Source organism: Apteryx rowi, unplaced genomic scaffold (genome assembly GCF_003343035.1).
Source record: "Apteryx rowi isolate R43461 unplaced genomic scaffold, aptRow1 scaffold_207, whole genome shotgun sequence".
In the NCBI taxonomy this organism is placed as follows: Eukaryota; Metazoa; Chordata; class Aves; order Apterygiformes; family Apterygidae; genus Apteryx; species Apteryx rowi.
In genome coordinates this window covers 825044-845972 of record NW_020448386.1, presented here as the reverse complement: position 1 = coordinate 845972, position 20929 = coordinate 825044, and the positions used below count along the sequence as shown (strand labels likewise).

Genomic DNA, 20929 nt, shown 5'->3' with positions numbered 1-20929 from the left:
TGCTGTGCTAAGGGATCATTAAGAACATCCCTTTTTGCATGTACAAACGTGAGTAAAGGATGAGCTGGGGAATAGGACTTGCTCCATTCTGTTCAGGGGGTGGCGGCAGAGTCTGGTATCTGTTATTTAGTCTACGGTGAACACAGCACACTGTTCTAAGGTTCACTTTCCTTTAGTTTATGCAATGCTTTATCTCCATTCTCAGAGGTGGTCTTTAACCAAATCTCCATAAATTATGTTCTGCCAATAATTTCTCACTTTTTAAGATCATGAAGAATGTGCTGGTTAGAAGAATGTGAAGGAGGAACAAATATGTATCTTTTAAAGGAGAACAATAACATAAACTGAATTACAATAATAAATTGCAACAAGAGAATTGATTCAAGGGACAGGCTTTCTAATTCAGCAATTACAAGCATTTATATGATGTTCAAGTTCTGTAGTGAAAATGTATTTTACAGCCTACATTAGCAAGTCGTACTGTACAGTAAGAGTGTACAGCAGAACAGATGGTGTTGAGGACTTGACCTTCACACTACACATTTTGGGCATTTATTATGGACTAGCTCTGCTCCAGTCCCATGGATTGAATATCAATTGCATGTAGTACGTGCACTACCTAAGCACATCTTCTGTTTCATTTAAAAGCAATGCAGTTGTGCACTCCAACACTGCTCCATGATGCAAAGCAAAATGCAGAAAGTGAAGATGACCTGGAGACTCGGACAGCTCACTCTTGCTCTCAACTAAAATGCTGATGATGCAGCCACTGGCTTTCAAAAAGGAGTATTTATTAAAAGACAGCTTTGCACATACACAGGCCTGTTTGAAGACTCTTCCTGAATTAATCTTTTTGAAAACAGTATGAACAGAAGCCATGAATAATTGTCACAATATTTTCACAAGCTTGCTTATGCAAATGCCTGTGTATGTATTTTGTGTATGTAAATCATCAAATTAACCACCTGAGCAATCTGGTACGTTTTCACACACAAAGGCATTTATCCAAAGGTTTTGTAATGTATACATTTGAAGTATTGTTTGTGCAAAAGCTAAGACCTGTAATCTGTACACACAAAAGGTGATGATAGTCAAAAACTGAATGCACAGATGTTCACATATAAGCATGATCCACATACTGATCAGAAGAATGGTATTACTGAGAGGAATCTTATATAGTAAAACAACCCCAGCAAATCTAATGGTAAAACTTTGCAAGGTTCTGTCTTTATAGCCCCACATTGTCCTGTCGTTTCTTTCTTCCTTCCTCCTCAACAATAAAAGCTCAGGGGACAATTTCCCTAGAAATGTAGTGTACTATAACGAGAGTTAACACTGCCCGCAGCTGGCTGGAATTGATATTCTTTGCCAAATATCAGAGGATTTGGGCTACTTACATCTATGAACCTTGGCCAGCATGGTGGTAGGTTTTGATTTGTTTTAACTGGGGGCTGAGATCAGATTCTAGCTACCATTTTAATACTTACAGGTCCTAGGAAGCAAAACACCCATTGCGTTTTAAAATGGTACCTTTAGGACAAAATATGAGAAGAAGAGGCACCATTAATATTTTCATCTGGATTTTATGGGATTTCAGGGTATATCTTTAGGTAATTCCTAAAGGACAGTTTTAATCAGGATTAAAAGCAAGAATGCAATCATAAACTCATTACTTTGGAAGTAAGACCGCTAATTACAGAAGAAAAGCATAGGGCAAGCTTCTTTTTGCATTTTAACTGTGGTCTTTACTCATAAGCTATAAACCTATTAAACTAAGTTATAAATAATTCAGTAATTGATCCCAAACCAACAAGAGCCTTTGTATTCTTTTTAATAGCCATGGGAGGAGACTGATGAAAATTACACTGGTAATGCGCTCATGGTTATTCAGTAGGGTTTTTTTAAGCTCGCAAATTCTGTGTTCACTTGTGTACACTGTGCCTGCATCTACTCATTGTAGTGAAACAGCTAATTGTAGCTTGAGATTTACTGACAACTTACCCAAAGGCTCTCAAATTTTCAGCCTGGCTTACATACCCTTTATAGCCTAATAACTGCGCTCACATCTGGAGTTTGTACTGCTTTAAATGGATAGGTCTTGGATAAAATTTTAACATAGTATTCTAGCAAAATGTTACAAAAGCATTTCTTACTTCTATTTTCCAAGATAAAATGTTAAGTAGCAGAATTCCTATGCTGAAGAGTTTAAATGGACCCTTCTATTAAGAACAGTAGTCTATAAAGAAGTTTTGTTTCAATTCTAGTTTCTCTCTAGTTTGCATGACTTCTGCTGATAAGTTCGTTGATGAAAATACAAAACAGCTTTATTTCATCTGTACATAATTTTGCATAATTTGGTAATAACTTGCACATAATTCTCAAAACTTCAGCATACAATTCCTCAGTGTGTAATTAGTAGTTCTCCTGTGGGAGTTTTTGTTTTAAGGAAATCCACTTCTAGTGTGTTTCAGAGCTGCTTAGATAGGGGACGTTTTCATACCTAAGCTTTGAAAAATTAAAAAGTGAAGAAAAACATACTAAAGGAGATGTGACTCTGTGTACTTGCAGCCAAGCACAAGAAGCAAGCAGTTCAGGATAGTCTACTTAAGCACAAAATAATAAAAATGTCACTGAAGCAGCAGCTTTGATTTATCAAGCCAGTAAATCTGGTAATAAAGTTACATGGAACGCTGCAAGAATTTTGAATCTGGAGAAAGATCCCCTAAAATAATGCCATACATATTAAGCAGTGTTTACAAATCTCTGCAATGGCTGCACCCCGGTTCCCTGGGGAACAGGTAAGTTCTGTGCATTTCTGACACTTTGCTGTGTGCTATGGTCTTCACTGTACATCTGTTAGTCAACTTGCCATGTTTTTCCTCTCTCCTTCAAAGACACACACAGAAAAAGATGAGAGTTAATGTAAACACAAGGCCTCTTTATTTTGTTTCAACAGTACATGAGTTCCCATTTAGCACAATCAAAACCAAGCAGAACAGAGCAAATCGCATATACCATTATTCCAAATATATTGTTCCTCCTTTAAAATATACACAAGTACAACAGGAAGGAGGAACTCCACAATGTAACTCCAGTTAGGTATTCTTCACAAAAGAAGGAACCAGACCCTACACACAACAGGTGATAAGTGGACAACCAAGGACCAGAATCGATAAAGCTCACTCCAGGGAGACGTCAATTCTCCCTTGGGGGAAGAAGGTCGTCTTGAAGCAAGGGCTGACAGAGTTCCTGCCACAACCTTCCTCAGCTAAGGTATATGTGCAACTGCTTTTTAAAAGCTTCATCAGTAAAGCCTTTAAAGGAATGTCTAAGGCAGCTCAGAAGCCACAAGGTCAGGTAAGACATGGAGGCTGAAGCCTTCAGTTGCTGCCAGCACTAGTCCCCTTCCACTGACGGCTCATCTCCACAGAGTTTTTGTATCTAAATGCGCCTAGGAGCACTTGGCTAAGCAAAGCCTTTGGTGACTTAAGTGCAGACCAAGATAAAACATTTTTATGTTCATGTCAGCTACTCACAGTTTACATCCTGGTCTTGCCTGAATTTAATTGTTACTGGCTGACTCAAGTCATTAAACCAAATCACTGAGTGCAGGAACTGCACAAACACAGTAGCACCTTCTTGATGCAGACAAATCCTTTGAGTTGAAGCATTAGGTGGATGGGTATAAGATCCCATATAAGATATATACGGGTATAAGATATATACAGGTATAATTTAGGCTTATCTTTCTCCCAACTGTACTCATTCAGAATTGTTATTTTCAAATTAAAATGAACAGTATGAGAAATCAGGAACTAAAGCCAGAATTAAATTGAGTACAAAAGTCTGAATCCTTACCAGCGAGTCTAGGTATGACTACTGCATTCACTTTTCCACAAGACACTGACACTGCTGAAGCCAGAGGGGATCCCCCTGGTCAGAGCAGGCTCTGATTCAGTGCATTTTCCATAAAAAAGCTTTCACTGAAATTTCCAAGAAACTGCCCTCTGAAAAAACTGCTCAGCTTTTTGAGGAAACTAACTTTTCCTTTAACTTCAAACAACAGATGATGTCCTTTTCATTGCCCAATGTGTGTGTGTGTGTGTGTGTGTGTGTGTGTGCGCGCGCATGTGGAGAGCCTTGCAGTTGTCATTTGCTAGCTTCTCTGTTGAGAGAAGCAGAAGTCCTTGCACGTGCAGTACAGCGCTTAAAAAAAACTTTTGACCAAAGTTCTTAGTACCCAGAAGTTCAGTATTAGACATATGTTCGCGTAATTTAAAATGTGCTGTGTTCTCTGCAGTTTTCTGAAGTTCAGAATGATCCATTTTTTAAAACAGCTTATTTTCAGGAACTCCAGTCACATTAGATACCTGTGTTCTTGTGTTGGACTCAGTCAACACTGCACCACAAGGAACAAGGCAGGAGAGGATATTACACATATAAATGACTGTTTCCCTTCAAAAATCTGTTCAGTTGTTGGGTCTCAATGACTTTGAGAAGGAACAGTGTCCCTGATTTAACTGAATGTTGCTTGAAAAAGTTTTTCTTTTTTTCCTTAGCATTGTATTTCCCACCTAGAATTTCATCCTCTTTTTCATATGAGCTCCTCTGATCTAGCTTCTTTCTATTTTGCATTATTTTGTATTCTGCTACCACCCTTCTCCTGTCTACCTCCCTCATTTTTTCCAGGCCCTTCTCAAACTCTCAAAATCCCTTGACTTTTTTGAAGTGTTTTCTAGTTGTCCACCATCATTTTAGAGATGTGTCAGCCACTACTATAGACAGGGCTGCAGATAGGGCAGTACCAAATATTATATTAAAAACTATTCACCTTGTCATCTGTTATGGATTATTTCTGGAAATGCTTAAAACAACATTTTGAACAGTTTGTCTGAGCAATGTTGTTAATATCTTATTTTTAAAGCTGGGATACTCTTTGAAAAATCTCAGGCTTTTTATTTTTCAAAATAACATGTGTATTCTTGTTTAGTGTATAAACAAGAATGGTTATATTCTTGTTTGCTCTGCAGAACGGTAGATGTTTAGCAAGAACGATTTGGCTTTTGTTAATCTGCATTGCATAACCATGATTAAAGTAAAAGCCTATCTCTCTTTAAGTATTTTTTAATTAAAACATTATTATTCATGTCAGCTTTCATAAAACCATTATACTTTTCATCCATGAGGGTATAATCAGGCACAGACTTTTAAACAGGGTCATTTTAACATTTCTTCTTCTGGCAGAAATTCCACTTGTAATAATGAGAATGTTCAGTACGGTAAACAAATATACTAATTTTTCCCTTACAAAGCTTTCTGTTTGCAAAAAAACACAGAATAAATACAAACATTAGGCCAAGGCAACATTTTAAAGTGCAGAACGCCACTTGCCACACATGAATAATTCAAATAATGCTGCATAATGCATAGACGATACTTAGTAGCATTTCATTAATAATCAAAAACTAAAGTGACACTATGAGATCAACATATAAAAATAATTCAAATAGATTCCATTTATAATAAATGAGTGCTGGTCTGAACATAAAACACATTAAGTATATTGTCCCAACAAGTAAGCTTCCCAAACTACCTTTTTTTTTCCTTTGTCTGAATGGCGTGCTGACATTGAACACTAAGACACATTAAAAAACAAAGATCCTATCCACAATCTGGCAAGACAACTAATGGGGAGTGACATCTGGAAGCAGTTGGGTGTACATTTTTCCAGAGGTTTTATCTTACATTGGTATTTTGAGGGTCAGATGCTTAGCTAAAGTCAATGGTGCTATGTCGATTTATATTGACTGAAAATCAGCCCTATCTTTTCTTCTACTTATCTCCCCTTAGTGTTGTCTTGTTTTCACATTTTTTTGAAAGAGGAAGGAAGAAAAAAAGATTGCTTTGATTTGTCTTCTGCTAATCGGTTTTGTGCCAATGAGGATGGTGGGAAAAGAGTGGAAGGCCTAGCCTCCATTAGCATTTTGATTTGAGGCAGTAGTGCTGTTTTGAAGCAAATTCCCCAGTCATGCTCATTTATTGAACATTAGTTTAGTTTGCAGAGTGGTTTTGATGCACAAGGATTTCGTTTCATTTGGAGGAAACTACACTGGAGGCTCAGATGCATGCCAAATGCACTCCCGTCTCTAATAGAGATATTAAGAGTCTGAACCAATTACTTGGCCTGCTTCAAACCACACATGCAGTGAGGACATATATCCAGGGAACTGGACTAATGTAGTCAGAACCTGTATACAGGATAGGCATACGAGTCTCAGCAGTAACTTTTTTCATCTACTGATCCACTCCTACTGCACCAAATAACTTGACAATGTACATATAGTTAGAGAGTCCCAAGGAATAATACTTCCAAGAGGGATCCTCAGTGACTTTCCCAAAATTGTTTCTGAGAAGTCTGGCTACTATAACCTCTGTATCACAAAGAATCCCCTGGAACCTTAAAATTTTGGGCATAAGCCATCTTCCATAGAACCAGCTTGTGGGAGCACCTCAGAGGATCCCACTTCTGGCATTACAGTCTTGGTCCATTCAATTCTATTTAAGACGCTGCTGCTGAAATTACCTTCCAGTTTGTTTGTTATATGGCTACATTAATTCCTCCACTGGCTTCCTCTCACATCAAATTCAGACTTATTTTTCTGAACCACTAAGCACCTCAGTGTTTAGTGTGATGATATTCAACTTAGTCCTTGCTCCTCCCTTTCTTGGGCATTGCATGGTGCTGTGTAAAGTACATGGTACTACCTGCAGGCAGAGCTACTCCTCCAGCTAAGATTCTTGAAAAGTTGATTCTCCAGTTCTATGTCTGGGTAATGACCAGATACTAGTAAAGGTAAAATCAATTACCTAAGTTCAGGTAAAATCAATTAGCTAAGTTCCTACCTTGTGCCTGAATTTAATGGGAATCAAACTGCTCATTACACAGCCAATATTCAAATACAAAATTCTTTGGCAGCAGTTATCCTAGGGAGTCCCTTTGTAACCTGGCCAGCAGGAGGCAGCACTGAGCTTGTTAAAGTCTTTTTTATATTCCCAGTTTGCAAAAAAGCAATCCTTCCCTCCCCCCAAATCTTTTACGAAGAGCTGAATCCCATTCTTAACTACAAAAAAGCAGGAAAGCAATAAAAAGCAGGCACAATGTGGACTACCACTAAAATATAAGTGTTGATCTAATTCATAACTCTGGAAGCAAAGTGTGGCACAAACATATATAGCACACAGGGCTGTGTAATCTTTCTCCATCCCAGAATACATTCCAACAGGAAAGCCAAAGCTGAAAACCATGCAGCTTCCTAAAAATAGTTTCAAACAGTAACTGGGAGGATTAAAACATGAGTATCATAGATCTTTGGTTTTGGAATGTGAAATATAGTCAATTAAATCCATGTCAAAAATTGTGAGGAAAAATGCTACCTGAATCTTTAACAAAATTAAAGAACTGAAGATCGTATTTGCCAAGAAATTTTGTTAGTTGTAGGAGACTGGGACATATGAAAACAAAACTGGTGCAAGATCAGGTTGACTGCTTCTAGACTTAAGAACAAAACTGAGCAGATATGAGTTTCAGTTCATAGAATCACAGAGCAATACAGCCCTTCGGCTCTCCCAGCTTGAGCCTATTTGACCAATCACACATTTTTTACATGGCTCATCCACCAGTTCTTTTCCATCTGGGTACTAATGACAAATCTTAATTCTGAGAATAAGGACTCTTACTTCTTTATAAATACATACTTCTTATTTTATTTCTATTAAAAAAATAATGTTTTAAATGAAATCATTACTTTAAAAATTAAGCACCTAAAGAAAACTGAAAAGTGTTTTAAATGCCACTAAGTTATATTATCACATATTCAGTGATAATATTAAGGAAATTGCACTATTCCATGACATTCAGTATTTGCAGAATAGATTTACTAGTACTGGGTTGTTTCTTTTTTTGAAATTAAAATGCTTAGGAGACAATGAAAGTTTCTTTGCTCATCTTAATACTTCCAACACTACTATTAAAAGGAACAGCAGTTGTCCTATTTAATGAAGATATTTACCAAATCCCTTATCAGTGTGTACATGCTGTTTTCATAGAGGAATTTAAATGCCTTTTTCCTCTTATAACTGTGACAATTTGGGCAAAATAATTTGTTAAAGGTCTAACAAATTTTCTAACATTTGCAAGTTTTGAAACATTAAACAAAAAATGAGGTGTCATTCCTGATGATCAGGCACTGTGTTTAACCAATCTTTTCCAAATCAGATGCAGAATGATCAGCATAATGCTTTGCAGAAGGGAAATAGATTTATACTGAACTTGAAAAGGGAACCACTTGCTTTCCAGCCACATATACTTCAGAAATATTCCGATCATCACCTGAAATAACATAGTCAAAAGAGAAATTTGCACATAAATCTATGCACCAATCTAGTTACTGAAAATGATGCAATCCTCAGTTTTGGAATAAATAATTTTCAGTGACTGTTTCCTATGACTGAGGAACTTTATTTGGAGAGGAACAGTCAGGGCCACCATAAAGATCAATGGACATTAAAGTAACCATGCTTTTTTGAAGAAATAAACATGGGTCTGCATTCAGCTTTTGCAATAATGTCAGGGATTTTCTATATATTTAGAAGATTCGAAACTTGAAATGATGTCTGTACAGAAAATGCATTGCTGCACAGAGCTATCTGAACTAAGGTACCAGTGACTAGTAAAGGTGTGTTAGGACATTGCTTTGCCTGAGCTAACTTCTCAAAAAAACAAAAGCCTCAGCAGAGAACCACACAAATGTGGCCAGAGCTAACTCCAAAATCTCTGCATAGCACTACGATGTGCAGCACAGCTCTTGGTCCAAACAATGTCCTATAAAGAATATCTAATATCTTAAAGAGTTTTTTTTAAGGCTTTTCTGTTTGGGAGTAAAAAACACAACAGCAATTGGTCTGCAAAAGTACTTTGTTCTGAAAATAAATCTGACAGTTAAACTTAGTGCATCTGATAATGTTAAACTGAGTATTTTACTAGGTGGCAAAGGACAAAAGTTGCACTGCTTAATTCTTACTCAGTATTTATATATAAATGTAAAGTAATCTCCATATCAAATTAGATTTTTGACATATTAAACAAAAAGAGAATTTTGTATGGGGTGAGGATCAAAACATACCTAGATACAGGAACTTCTGGAGGGTATCCTGAAAAAAATGGGAGAAAACCAAATTCAGAAAGCAGTATCTGCTATCCCAAATCAATTATCTGAAGTGTGAAATAGTTGGTAAAAATAGTTTTCCTAAATATGCTTAATAACTGTAAAATCAAAAGTTAATTGGCACGTTTTCCAAAAATTAATTTTCAGTAAGGAGGCCAAATGTCTCAGGATGAAAATATTGTACAACTTTGACAGTAGTTAAACAAATACATGCCTAAAACATAGTATTTCCTCCTCCTCTTGTTTAGAGCTCTCTACTTCATTTATTGATATTGAAAAATAACAGAAAGCTGTAAGTATTTTTATAGTCCTAAGAACTACTAACTTGGCTAAAAATGTTTTGACTGATATTGGATTTTTTTTTTTTTCCAGAACAATTCCATTTAGGAAAAACATTTACAATTCAAAGGGCTTAATCTAACCCAGATTACTGTGACTGAATCAGGTTAAGGAACAATTACCCGACCAGTTATGCTAGCATTTCTAAGTGAATGATCGCTTTCACAACAGAGGCAGCAACAGGCAGTCTGGCCTGCATCAGTAAGTTCAAATAACTGTCCTGCCTTACCTTTTTTAATCATAGAAAGGTTTTGTTTGAGAAGGTGACCCACTGCATAATAACAATAGTGCTTATACATTCACATAAAACCTGTACTTTTAATTCAAATTAACTATCTTGAGTTTTTGTTTCTATTTACAATAGCAGTGAGGTCAAGGCAACCTGGACTTTGACAGGGAACAGGGTCTTCGGTCTGAATTCAAAATATTAACTGAAACTAAATTGCTTTTTTTTGGCTGCTATTTGCCACTGCAATTAGCTGACTCCAGTTGCCAACTTGAGCTAATAAAACATACATGAAAATGTTATATGCATTTTTGCTCATGGGGAATAGGATTGTCATTGTGGCTAATATGATTCTGACAATAGTACTGTACTTCTTGGGTCGCAATACAGACACCAGTAGTGCAATAGACCTGATTCCTGTCACTGCGATAACCCTGAAGAGGCTGTAATAATTCTGGTTGTATTACAGCCCTTGACCACATTATTTTCAGTAATTTGTTCAATCATCAACCCTGTTCTGTTTACCTCAAAAGCATCAACAGAGAACAAGTCAAAAGGACTGTCTGAAGCCTTTGTGTTGATTAGCAGTGCATCAAATTCTTTGCCAACTTCAAAGTTTCCAGTCACATCTTCTAGTCCTAGAACTGAGAAACAAAATAAGCTCATGAACAGATCTTCAGCGCAAGCCTCTTTCCACCATACGGAAACATCTGGCAACTTATTTGAGATGTTCATAAGAAAAACTACAAGAGTTTAGATTGTAACAAGGAAAAGTCTGAAAATAATTATAACAGTGAATATGCCGGCATCTCAGTTCTTAAGCAACTTTTCAGTAAAAATATGTATCTTTTGGTGAAATGATGAAGGGCATCTGCTAAGGGTAAGAGAAATCTAAGTAACAATTTGAAGCCCATTCTTAATTTTTGTTCTTTGAATGTTCTCCCATAGTTTTATGTCATGTGCAGATCTGATGCATAAACTACTAACTTTTTAAAGTAGAATAATAATTGCTTACATTGCAAAATCGTGAAAGTTCCAAAAGGGCCAATGAAATGAAGTCAGAGCAACAGCAAGATACATAATAATGTTCACCTTGCTAAGGCAGGCCACAGTGTTGCTTAAGCAACTCTAACAGTTTGTATAGTAACACATAATAATATAATAATAATAAAAAGGTGTGTTTATTGTTACTTGAGAGCATAATTAAGGGTAATTAGTAAGAAAACGACCAATATGATGAGATAAAAAATCATCTGCAGATCTGAAGCTCCCATATCCAGCTGTAAGGCTTGTCTCGTGGTAGAAAACTATTATTTAGCTCTACTATTTCAGGCTTCATCACAACCTCTGGATGTCAGGTCCACAAACATTGAAAATCTACAGTTTCATCATAAATAAACAGATGCTTCCAAGTGCTTGGAACAGCTAAAGAGATGCCTTTGCAACTCCTTTGAAATAACTTAGGATATTTTTATGTTGTACAAAGTATCTGAACATGAAATCAACATCTCCAATGCTCAGGAATTAAATTAGGTTATTAAAGGGGATAATATCTGCATGTAATTTGTTCACTTGCTTTTAGATTGCACCTGTCTGACAAATGAACTTCAGTCTTTAATGAAATTTGTGTGTGACAGGAACTTCACAATGCCATAAAGATATTTAAACTCCTCAGAATGGTGAAATACTAGCTCTGACTACAGGCAGACCTTGGAGATATTGCAGGTTCGGTTCCAGACCACCACAATAAAGCAAATACCGCAAAAAAGTGAGACACACTACAGTGCATATAAAAGTTATGTTTACACTATACTGTAGTCTAGAATGGTGAATTCTTTCCAGAAGGTTTTCAATTGACTTTGCCCAGATCCATCAGAGGAATCACTATCTATGGCAGCTATAGCCTTAGAAAATGTATTTCTTAAATAATAAGACTTGAAAATCAAATTTACTCCTTGATCCATGGKCTGCGGAACAGATTTTGTGTTAGCAGGCATGAAAACAACATGAATCTCGTTGTACATCTCCATCAGAGCTCTTGGGTGACCAGGTGCATTGTCAGCGAGCAGTAATATTTGGAAAGGAATCCTTTTTCTGAGCAGTAGGTCTTAACAGTGGGCTCAAAATGTTCAGTAAATCAWGTTGTAAACARAGGGGCTGTCATCCAGGCTTTGTTGTTCCATTTACAGAGCACAGGCAGAGTAGATTTAGCAGAATTCTGAAGGGCCCTAGGATTTTCAGAGTGGTAAATGAGCATCGTCTTCAACTTACAGTCACCAGCTGCATTAGCCCCTAACAAGAGAGGCAGCCTGTCCTTTGAAGCTTTGAAGCCAGGCATGGACTTCTCCTCTCTAGCTATGAAAGTCCTAGGTGTCATCTTCCAATATAAGGCTGTTTTCGTCTACACTGAAAACCTGTTGTTTAGAGTAGCCACCTTCATCAATTCTCTTGGCTAGATCTTCTGGATAGCTTGCTGCAGCTTCTACATCGGCACTTGCTGCTTCACCTTGCACTTTTATGATATGGAGACGGCTTCTTTCCTGAAACCTCATGAACCAACCTCTGCTAGCTTCCAACTTTTCTTCTGCAGCTTCCTCACCTCTCTCAGCCTTCACAGAGTTGAAGAGAGTTAGGGCCTTGCTCTGGATGAGGCTTTGGCTTAAGGGAATGTTGTGGCTGGTTGGATCTTCTATCCAGACCACTGAAACTTTCTCCATATCAGCCAGAAAGCAGTCAGTGGAGCGGTCACAATACACACAACATTTATCGATTAAGTTTGCCGTCTGATGTGGGTGAGGTTTGTGGTGCCCCAAAACAATTACAATAGTAACATCAAAGATCACTGATCACAGATCACCATAACAGATAGAATAATAATGAAAAAGTCTGAAATATTGAGAGAATTACCAAAATGTGACAGAGACATGAAGTGAGCACATGCTGTTGGAAAAATGGCACTGACAGACTTGCTCGATGCAGGGTTGCCATAAACCTTCAATTTATAAAAAAAACACAATATCTGCGAAGCACAGTAAAGCGAAGCACAATAAAACAAGGTATGCCTGCTAAGTTGAAACTTAGCAGTTTCAACTGAAATGATCTCATATTCTTTTGGGTTGTGAGCAGAATGCAGTTTTTAGATTAAACACAAGAGGGTGACAAACGTTTAGAAGTCTCAGCAAAGCAAATTATTCCAACAAAAATTCTGTTATATTTAAATTTCTCAAAACGGTACTTGTCCAGGCTATTGGCAGGGTATACCAGTAATTTATATTCTACCCCCTTTCTGAAAGTAATTCAGTAAGGATAAAATAGTTCAAAATCAATATGTAAAATAAATACATGACGGTACTGTAAACTCCAGAACCAAGATAAAACAAACACAAGAGTATTAGGGAGGGGAAGAAGCCACACATRAGTTTGGGAGTTTGAAAAATTTTCCTTTCTGCATCTGAATTTACTTACTCTCACCTTTGATTAGCACAGTATTTATTCTGGGAAACGGATCTCTGCTTTTATGTTCCCTGCCCATTTTCTTTCTGTCTTCTCTGTTCCCCCATTACACCCTCTAGAAATTCAGCTGCACACCTGAGAAAAGCTACTTGATGAAATTTTCATTACATCTTTCAAGTTTCCATTAATACTTTTAGTTTCCATTACCAGTGTTTTTTGACAACAACAAAAAAGTTACACTGAAAAGGCTTAGGACCAGTTCTTTAGTAGGTAGTGGGCACATTTCTGCTAACTGAAACAATTAGAAATTTTTACCTGTGTGTGAATTTGTTTTCTGCAAAATCATACAAAGTCCAATAAAACTTTGCTAATTGTATAAAAATCAAGTATTTGTGAATACTGATGATGACAAAACATGTCAGTGAACCAGAGTATCAGATTTGATGACTATATTCTGCAGATGCAACTGCATCTTAAATAATCATGATGCATATGCTGTTTAAACTTCCTGCTTTTGTCTGAGGGGTGATTTGCATCATGTTTTGTTCTGCTGGAAAGACAGTGACAAGCCGCCTCATCAAGGGCTCAGAAGAAGAAACAAATTAAGCAGGAGATGACAAATATGACGCATAATTTTATAGTAACTGCACAGCTTTTCTTTAACTGTTGGTTGTTGAGAAAACAAAGTCTTTCCAATTGGTGTGATAAACATAAAACCACCAAGGACTAAAAGTCTGAGGATTTTTTCAAATAAAATGTAGAGCCCTGAAAAATCATTAAGATTCTATTATTAACTTGTCAGMATTAACATGAATGCTTTTCTGAAATCAGCCTGATATTGTTGAGAGACTGAAAGAAATCTCTACCCAGCACATATATTATTAGACTTAATTCTGGCATCAGAAAATCTCTGAGTTCAGCCACCTTTAAAGACAATATTAAAAAGATACAGAGAGGGACACAATATCAAAAAGAGCTGTACTTCTCTATGTACATTCTAGAGAAATTTTTTCTTACCTTGGCTTCCTCCTAGGGTTGCTAATCGAAAAGCTTCTTTAAGAGTTAGTCCTGTTTCGTTCACTTTATTAACTTGAAGGGCATTACATGCCATCATCGTTTTCCTGATAGCATCAAGCATGGAAGCTGAATATCCACCGGCAACATCTAGAAGAGATCAGAATCTTAGAAACAAGCTTTGGGAATAATTCTCTGGATCAAAGTATTATGAGTTTTAGTTAAATGTTACAAAGGGGCAGATGCGGTAAACATGAAAAGTTTTATTGCTAAGCGCTGTCTTTCAACATATAATTCCTAATAAAGGTGCTCTTACATACAAGGAGACATAAACAGAAAGGCAACACAGCATAATAGAAACGTGAAAATTTGCAGTTTGGGTCCTGCTTATTCTCATGACAGGAACATCACTTTCTTCATCCATTCTTGTATTTTTTTAACATTTTTTGACCAGCGCTAGGTTTGAAGTAGTGAAAAAAAAGAAAATCAGGTCCGTGGGTCCATGCTGACTTTAAAATACAAACATGTGGTATGTTTTTGTATCTTCCATTTGTTTCTAAAATAGACTAGTTCTATAGCAAACTACAAACCTGTGCCAAGGCCAAGCTTCACATTGTGTTTCAGAACCTTTTGTACATTTAAGATACCACTGCGCAACCTGGATTGGAATAAGAAACATATCTTTATGATACATACAGTAGAAAGTTTATTCCTACAATTCAGTAAGAGTAGGGCTTTAGAGCAGCTCTCAGAATGCACGTGACACATTAGACAACAGTGATGCAATGTTTGTGTTCATAAACCTGAATTATGTTTCTAATCACTGAAAGTAAAGCAAAATTTCATAATAGAAAATTCCCCCAGTTTTAGAGTTATCTGCTGAAAAACTGGCCTTAATATATTTGGGAAGAAAATCTAAATGTGATGCAAAGTATACTCCAGGAGATGGGAGTTCATTTCATGAACCTTTTAAGCTCTGGTAAGTCATCGCAAACAGATATTGATTACATTAAAGGCAAACCCACTGCTAACATTTAGCACACTGTCTTGGCTGGTCTTATGCCTGCCTAACTGATTCCTTAAAATGGATCCAGTCATGTCATAAGACTACAAGAATTCCCCAAAACATACATATACTTTTAGGGGAATAGGAGACAACCAGAATCTGTCACTGATGGAAAAGTCATAAGAAACTAAAGTTTAGAGAAGAAATATTCCTATATGTATTATTATGCCCAAAGATCTCTAGTCAGTCTAAAGCATACCATGCAGAAGTGGAACATGAACAGTCATCCTCGATCCAATATGTCAGGCTACTTCTGGTGAAATGGGCGGCCCTATACCCAATCTTGTGATTGTAGGCTGGACTGAGGGTACTATGTGAACAACAGCTTTATCTAACAGTACACTTTTTTTTTTTTTTTTTTTTACTTACGAAAAATTAGAATTGGGGCAATGTGAAATTGCAGCTCCACGAAGGTTAAAAAGTTTCAGTTCTTCTTCAGAAAGATAACAGGCATGGGCCATCACTGTCTAAAGAGAAACAAAATCACTGATTTTACTCAACACTGGATTTACTTCAGTGTTTGTGAATTTTTGCTGCATTGCTTTGAACAGCCCAAAGAGTACCTGTTACCATCAAGAGAAACGAATTCAGTAGCAATCTCTGGAAATCAGCTGGGAAGAAACAATCATTAACTTCAGTAAGTCTTAAATCAGACCTTAAGAGACATATCACTCCCCTTGCATTTTTTCATTTCTTTATATAAAAAGATAACTCTTTATATAAAAAGATAAGATAACTCTTGCCCTGACTGTGACTGTCACAAAAAAGCTGCAAGGAAGAAGAGCAAGAATTCCTCAGTTGCCATACCACTGTAGTAACCTTATGATGTGTATTTTATGGCTACTATGGAGACTAAGTATTGGGGTTAGGAGCGTTCAGGTACAACAGAAGATGTATATACCCTTAGCTTGTTTCTCACAGTCTCTCTAAAGTTCTGCGCCATGCAGATCTCATCTGGAATATTCTCTGATTAATACAGGTTAATTTGTTATGGAAATTATTAACAACTTTTTCTTCTTGGCTTACATTGTTGATTTTAAAGATAAGTTCACAAGCAGTATACACAAAACATAGAAGGATAAGACAGTATCATTTAATAGGACATAAACTAATTATTCCCAGACAAATCTACTTTGAATTACCTAATATGCCAAATGCCTACTCGGAGAGACGCGTATGACAGGGAAAGAGCTCTATTAGGCCCTGCAATCTGGTGATATAAATCAGAACTGCACAAGGATTGTTCTCACTGAACATCCCCTGGTGGCACTATATCCTTGCCTTCTCTCAAGCTCAAACGCAACTGAAAATCCARTGACAGTAGTCACATTTTAAGGTAAGCCCATGCATATGTTATCTGCTGAACCAGATCTCTAGATCTCTACTTTTTTTAAAAAAAGAAAGGGGAAGTATTTCAGCATTAAAACATATTTCAACATTAAAAACATTTAATTGAAGTCTTAGGTTTTGGGAAGATAAGGCAGGAGTCCTGTTGTTATGTTATGCTTGTCTTTGAAACAATGCTTTCTCAAAGAGCAAGGAGTCTGACATCAGAAAGCACTGATAACCCTGATTTTAAGTGACAATTTCTAGTGCCATAAAAATGATATAAAATTTGACAGAATTGGGACCTGTGTTTTAGCAGCTGTGGTGTTCTCTCTACTATATTTATGCAACAACTTAGCATGCACAATACTGTGCAAGAAAACAAAAGTTAGTATTATGTACATACTTAAGTAGTCTGTATTGACTTCTCAAGTAAAAAGGACTATAAGTATGTAATTTACAGGGGTAGATTTACAAAGGCAGAAATGGGAGTTCAATATCTAATTCTCATGGAGTTTCCAACTGTCCTTTGTGTCTCTGAAAATTCTCTCTTAAAATTTTAAATCAGTTTAACTGTTTAAGTAATCTGACTGTAATTAGGTATTTATAAAGTCTCTCTTGCATGGGCCTTCTGATATCTAATAAGGTGTGACCTCACACTCCAACCTCTACTTAGTGTGGGCAGGTATAAGATCTGCACATTTTTATCTAGCCAGCTTAAAACTTTAATGAATTTCAAATTTTCAGAGCACTATGCCTCTGTCAATATTTGGTAAAATCAGCTAATGAGATCAGAATGTTTTGGAGTAATAGGAACAGTGAACTGTTTGTCACACACAGAATGCAATAGGATAAGCCACTTTTCCATAGAAAACTGCTGAAAAAAACTTGGTCCTATCATAAGATATCTTCAGGCAACACCAATATGCAGGAACATTGTAATACAAGGTTAACTGGGTACTGCTCCAAAATTACCAGCTGCAACATTACCAGCTTTACCAAACCTCTTTCTCATCCTATTGCTTCCAATCCTCTTTGGAGCCTTTGGAAATTGGATCAGGGAGCATAAAATGTCTTTACTGCTCATCTTTCCTAAAATGCTTAGGGAAAGCATGGGCTTGTCTAAAGCTGCAATACCTTTCCAATACCATGACCAACACCTATGTAATGGAGAACATAAGCCTGATTTCTTTCCCCTAGATGTCACTATGTCTCCTGACCTAGACAAAAGAATACACTTCTCAGGCAACTACAATTCACCAACATATTCTCTATATGGATTAATCTGTGGAAGGTTCTATGCAACTACCTTGCTGGTAAGCAGTCTGTTTTTATCATACACATCAGTGTAATTCTGATAGGCAGGAAACAGATTCTCCACAAGTTTGAGTTCTTCTTCATTCTCACTTATGTGACTCTGCAATAGAAAAATATACAGTGATGAGTATCCGCTTATGTTTAGCTTTATATAATGATAAACCTGACATGACAACCTTCTGAGCAATCTACTGGTTCTAAATGCATAATGATGGCTAGACATTAGTCTTTATTAAATCTATAGTTAGATCCAGTCCTTGAATGTTTCTGCTTCCATTAGAGAGATCTGCAGGATCCAAAAGAGTAGCTGTTTTATTCCCTTAAAATTGACATGGAAAGGAATGCTTGGACAGTCCATCCCAATACTATGGTGACATAAAGACCTACTTGCTATTTGGCAAATGTTAAAATAATAAATTAAAAAAAATACATACAACTGCAAGATAAAAGATATCAGCCTACCAAAGCCTGCACCCCAGGATCAGGGCAACCTAAAGGGTAACTGCTCCACATATCTTCACATAGGCTGAGTAGTTCCTGATCTCATCTAAAAATCTGGCTCATCCTGTGCTGTCATTGGAGCATTTACTTCCTGTATTTTGAAAATGCCCTGCCTTGTAATGATAAATAATCTTAATGTAGGGTAGGTTTAGTACAGTATATACTCAGAACTGTGTAACTAAAAAAGGAACTTCTCAAAATTTTAACAGACCTATAAGTTTTTTTTAACCAGAGAAACTCTATCACACAGCAAATCATTCATATATGTTAACAACGTTAAATATGATACAAAGGTACCTAATTCTTTTATCTACTGAAATCTGCTTTATGCAGAAACGTAGGAGGCAGAGAGACAGACTTAACAAGCTTGGAATAGGGGAGAGAAACCTTTAGCAGCCTAAAGGTTGATCTAACCTCCAATATTTGCTGTTGGTCTCCTAGTAACCACATGTTGGTGGTTGCTGAAATGTGGAGCCTTCCAGCTACAAGCTGTCTCATTCCCTGTGCAGGTCACAGTGATCTGGCAGAGGACAACTAGTAATTTCAGAGGAATTTAAAAGACAGAAATTTACAAGTTAAGAAGGTAGATTAAGTGTTTTGCTGAAATTATGAAAACTGCCTGGTCTGTATGCTTTTTATGCACAACATGTAAATTACATAGAGAACTTTCAGAATTTACCTGTATGTGGAGATCATGAGCCTGGGCTAAATTGCCAAGTGCACGCAGCAAATCCTCTGTGCAGGAAGGGCCAAAGCGAGGAGTTACTATGGGCTGTACCCTTGGATACTGAAAATATCAAAAAGACATGCATGAGATTGCATATGCGTATCGGTAACCATTATAAAAAGAAGAATGAATGACGAGCATCTACACAACTGTTAGATTTTGTCTGTATGGCTCATTCCTTGCTGCATCCTTTGCTGACATGAATAAATAATCCATACAGTCATTTTCTGTCTTTTATTAGAAACTTCATCATAGGAATAGAGAAGCAAAGTTTTTTACTAAAATCGTTAAAATTGTTTTCAGAAAAGAAGCTTTTTTATTAGAACTCTTTTCTTAATTCACTGAGATTTTACCAGACTTCAACAGAAACACTGAATGCTTTCTCAATTTGCTGATGAAGTCAAGTAGGCATTAAGAGAGATGAGTCAGATGAATGAACAGACTTTTTCCTGAGTCCTGCTTCCATGAGCCTCAAAGAGAGGGTCCACAAGGAGAGGAAATGATGCAAAACTGCGTATTCTGTAAAAACAAAAGCCTTTTCCTTGGTTGATCTTCTCCACCCATAACAACAATCTGTCCTTACACTCCATAGACAGGAAGATTAGATATAGGACCAGATATGCTGTGCAACTATAAAACAGTGGAAAAGATACCTCGACTAGAGCTGTAATTGTTTACTTTACACTTTGCACTTCTGGATGCAAGTTTTCATAAAAAAATAGATAATTGCATTATTCTGTCCTCACATACAGTCAATACTTCTCGTCACTGTGCATCTGGCACTACTAGAAGAAAGTACATGATAACTTGATTTGCAGTTTCTTATCCCACCTCCCAGATACAGGATTTCGGGAGATTTCTCCACTAATTACTCCAATTTAGGCACTAGAATCTAGGCTTCTATTCTTGAAAACCTTGAGATACAAACATTAACAAATTAAGCCACAGAAAACAGAAGGCTGATAAGAAAAGAATCTCTGCTTGTAATATAGGAGTGTCAACCTGTATCTGCAGAATTTCTTTAGAAACACACTTGAATGTATGTGCTGATCACAGAACCACAGAATCACAGAACGGTTGAGGTTGGAAGGGACCTCTGGAGATCATCTAGTCCAACCGCCCTGCTCAAGCAGGGTCACCTAGAGCACATTGCACAGGATTGCATCCAGGCGGATTTTGAATATCTCCAGAGAAGGAGACTCCACAACCTCTCTGGGCAACCTGTTCCAGTGCTCTGCCACCCTCACAGTGAAACAGTTTTTCGTCATGTTCAGATGGAACTGTCTGTGTTTCAGTTTGTGACCGTTGCCTTGCGTCCTGTCACTGGGCACCACTGAAAAGAGTCTGGCTCCATCCTCTCAACTCTCTCCCTTCAGATACTTGTACACATTAATAAGATCTCCTCTCAGCCTTCTCTTCTCCAGGATGAACAGGCCCAGCTCTCTCAGCCTTTCCTCATAACAGAGACGCTCCAGTCCCTTCATCATCTCAGTAGCCCTATGCTGGACTCTCTCCAGTAGTGCCACGTCTCTCTTGTACTGGGGAGCCCAGAACTGGACACAGTACTCCAGATGGGGCCTCACTAGGGCTCAGTAGAGGGGGAGATTCACCTCCCTCAACCTGCTGGCAACACTCTTCCTAATGCAACCCAGGAGACCATTGGCCTTCTTGGTCACAAGGGAACATTACTGGTTCACGCTCAACTTGTTGTCCACCAGGACCCCCAGGTCCTTCTC

The 20929-nt window shown here is 37.3% G+C and overlaps 1 protein-coding gene across 3 annotated transcripts in view; it reads right to left on the bottom strand.

The window, feature by feature from the left end:
* Positions 1–2917: 2917 nt before the first annotated feature.
* Positions 2918–20929, bottom strand: part of GDA (guanine deaminase) — a 35030-nt gene continuing 17018 nt past the window's right edge. For all 3 annotated transcript variants that reach the window (XM_026064042.1, XM_026064043.1, XM_026064044.1), the window contains 8 exons: positions 19146–19253; positions 17958–18065; positions 15692–15789; positions 14847–14914; positions 14260–14406; positions 10315–10433; positions 9183–9210; positions 2918–8389 (listed from right to left, as the gene is read on the bottom strand). In XM_026064042.1, the coding sequence (XP_025919827.1) occupies positions 8319–8389; positions 9183–9210; positions 10315–10433; positions 14260–14406; positions 14847–14914; positions 15692–15789; positions 17958–18065; positions 19146–19253 (747 nt within the window). In that variant the 3' untranslated portion in view covers positions 2918–8318. The remainder of the gene's footprint in view (positions 8390–9182; positions 9211–10314; positions 10434–14259; positions 14407–14846; positions 14915–15691; positions 15790–17957; positions 18066–19145; positions 19254–20929) is intronic.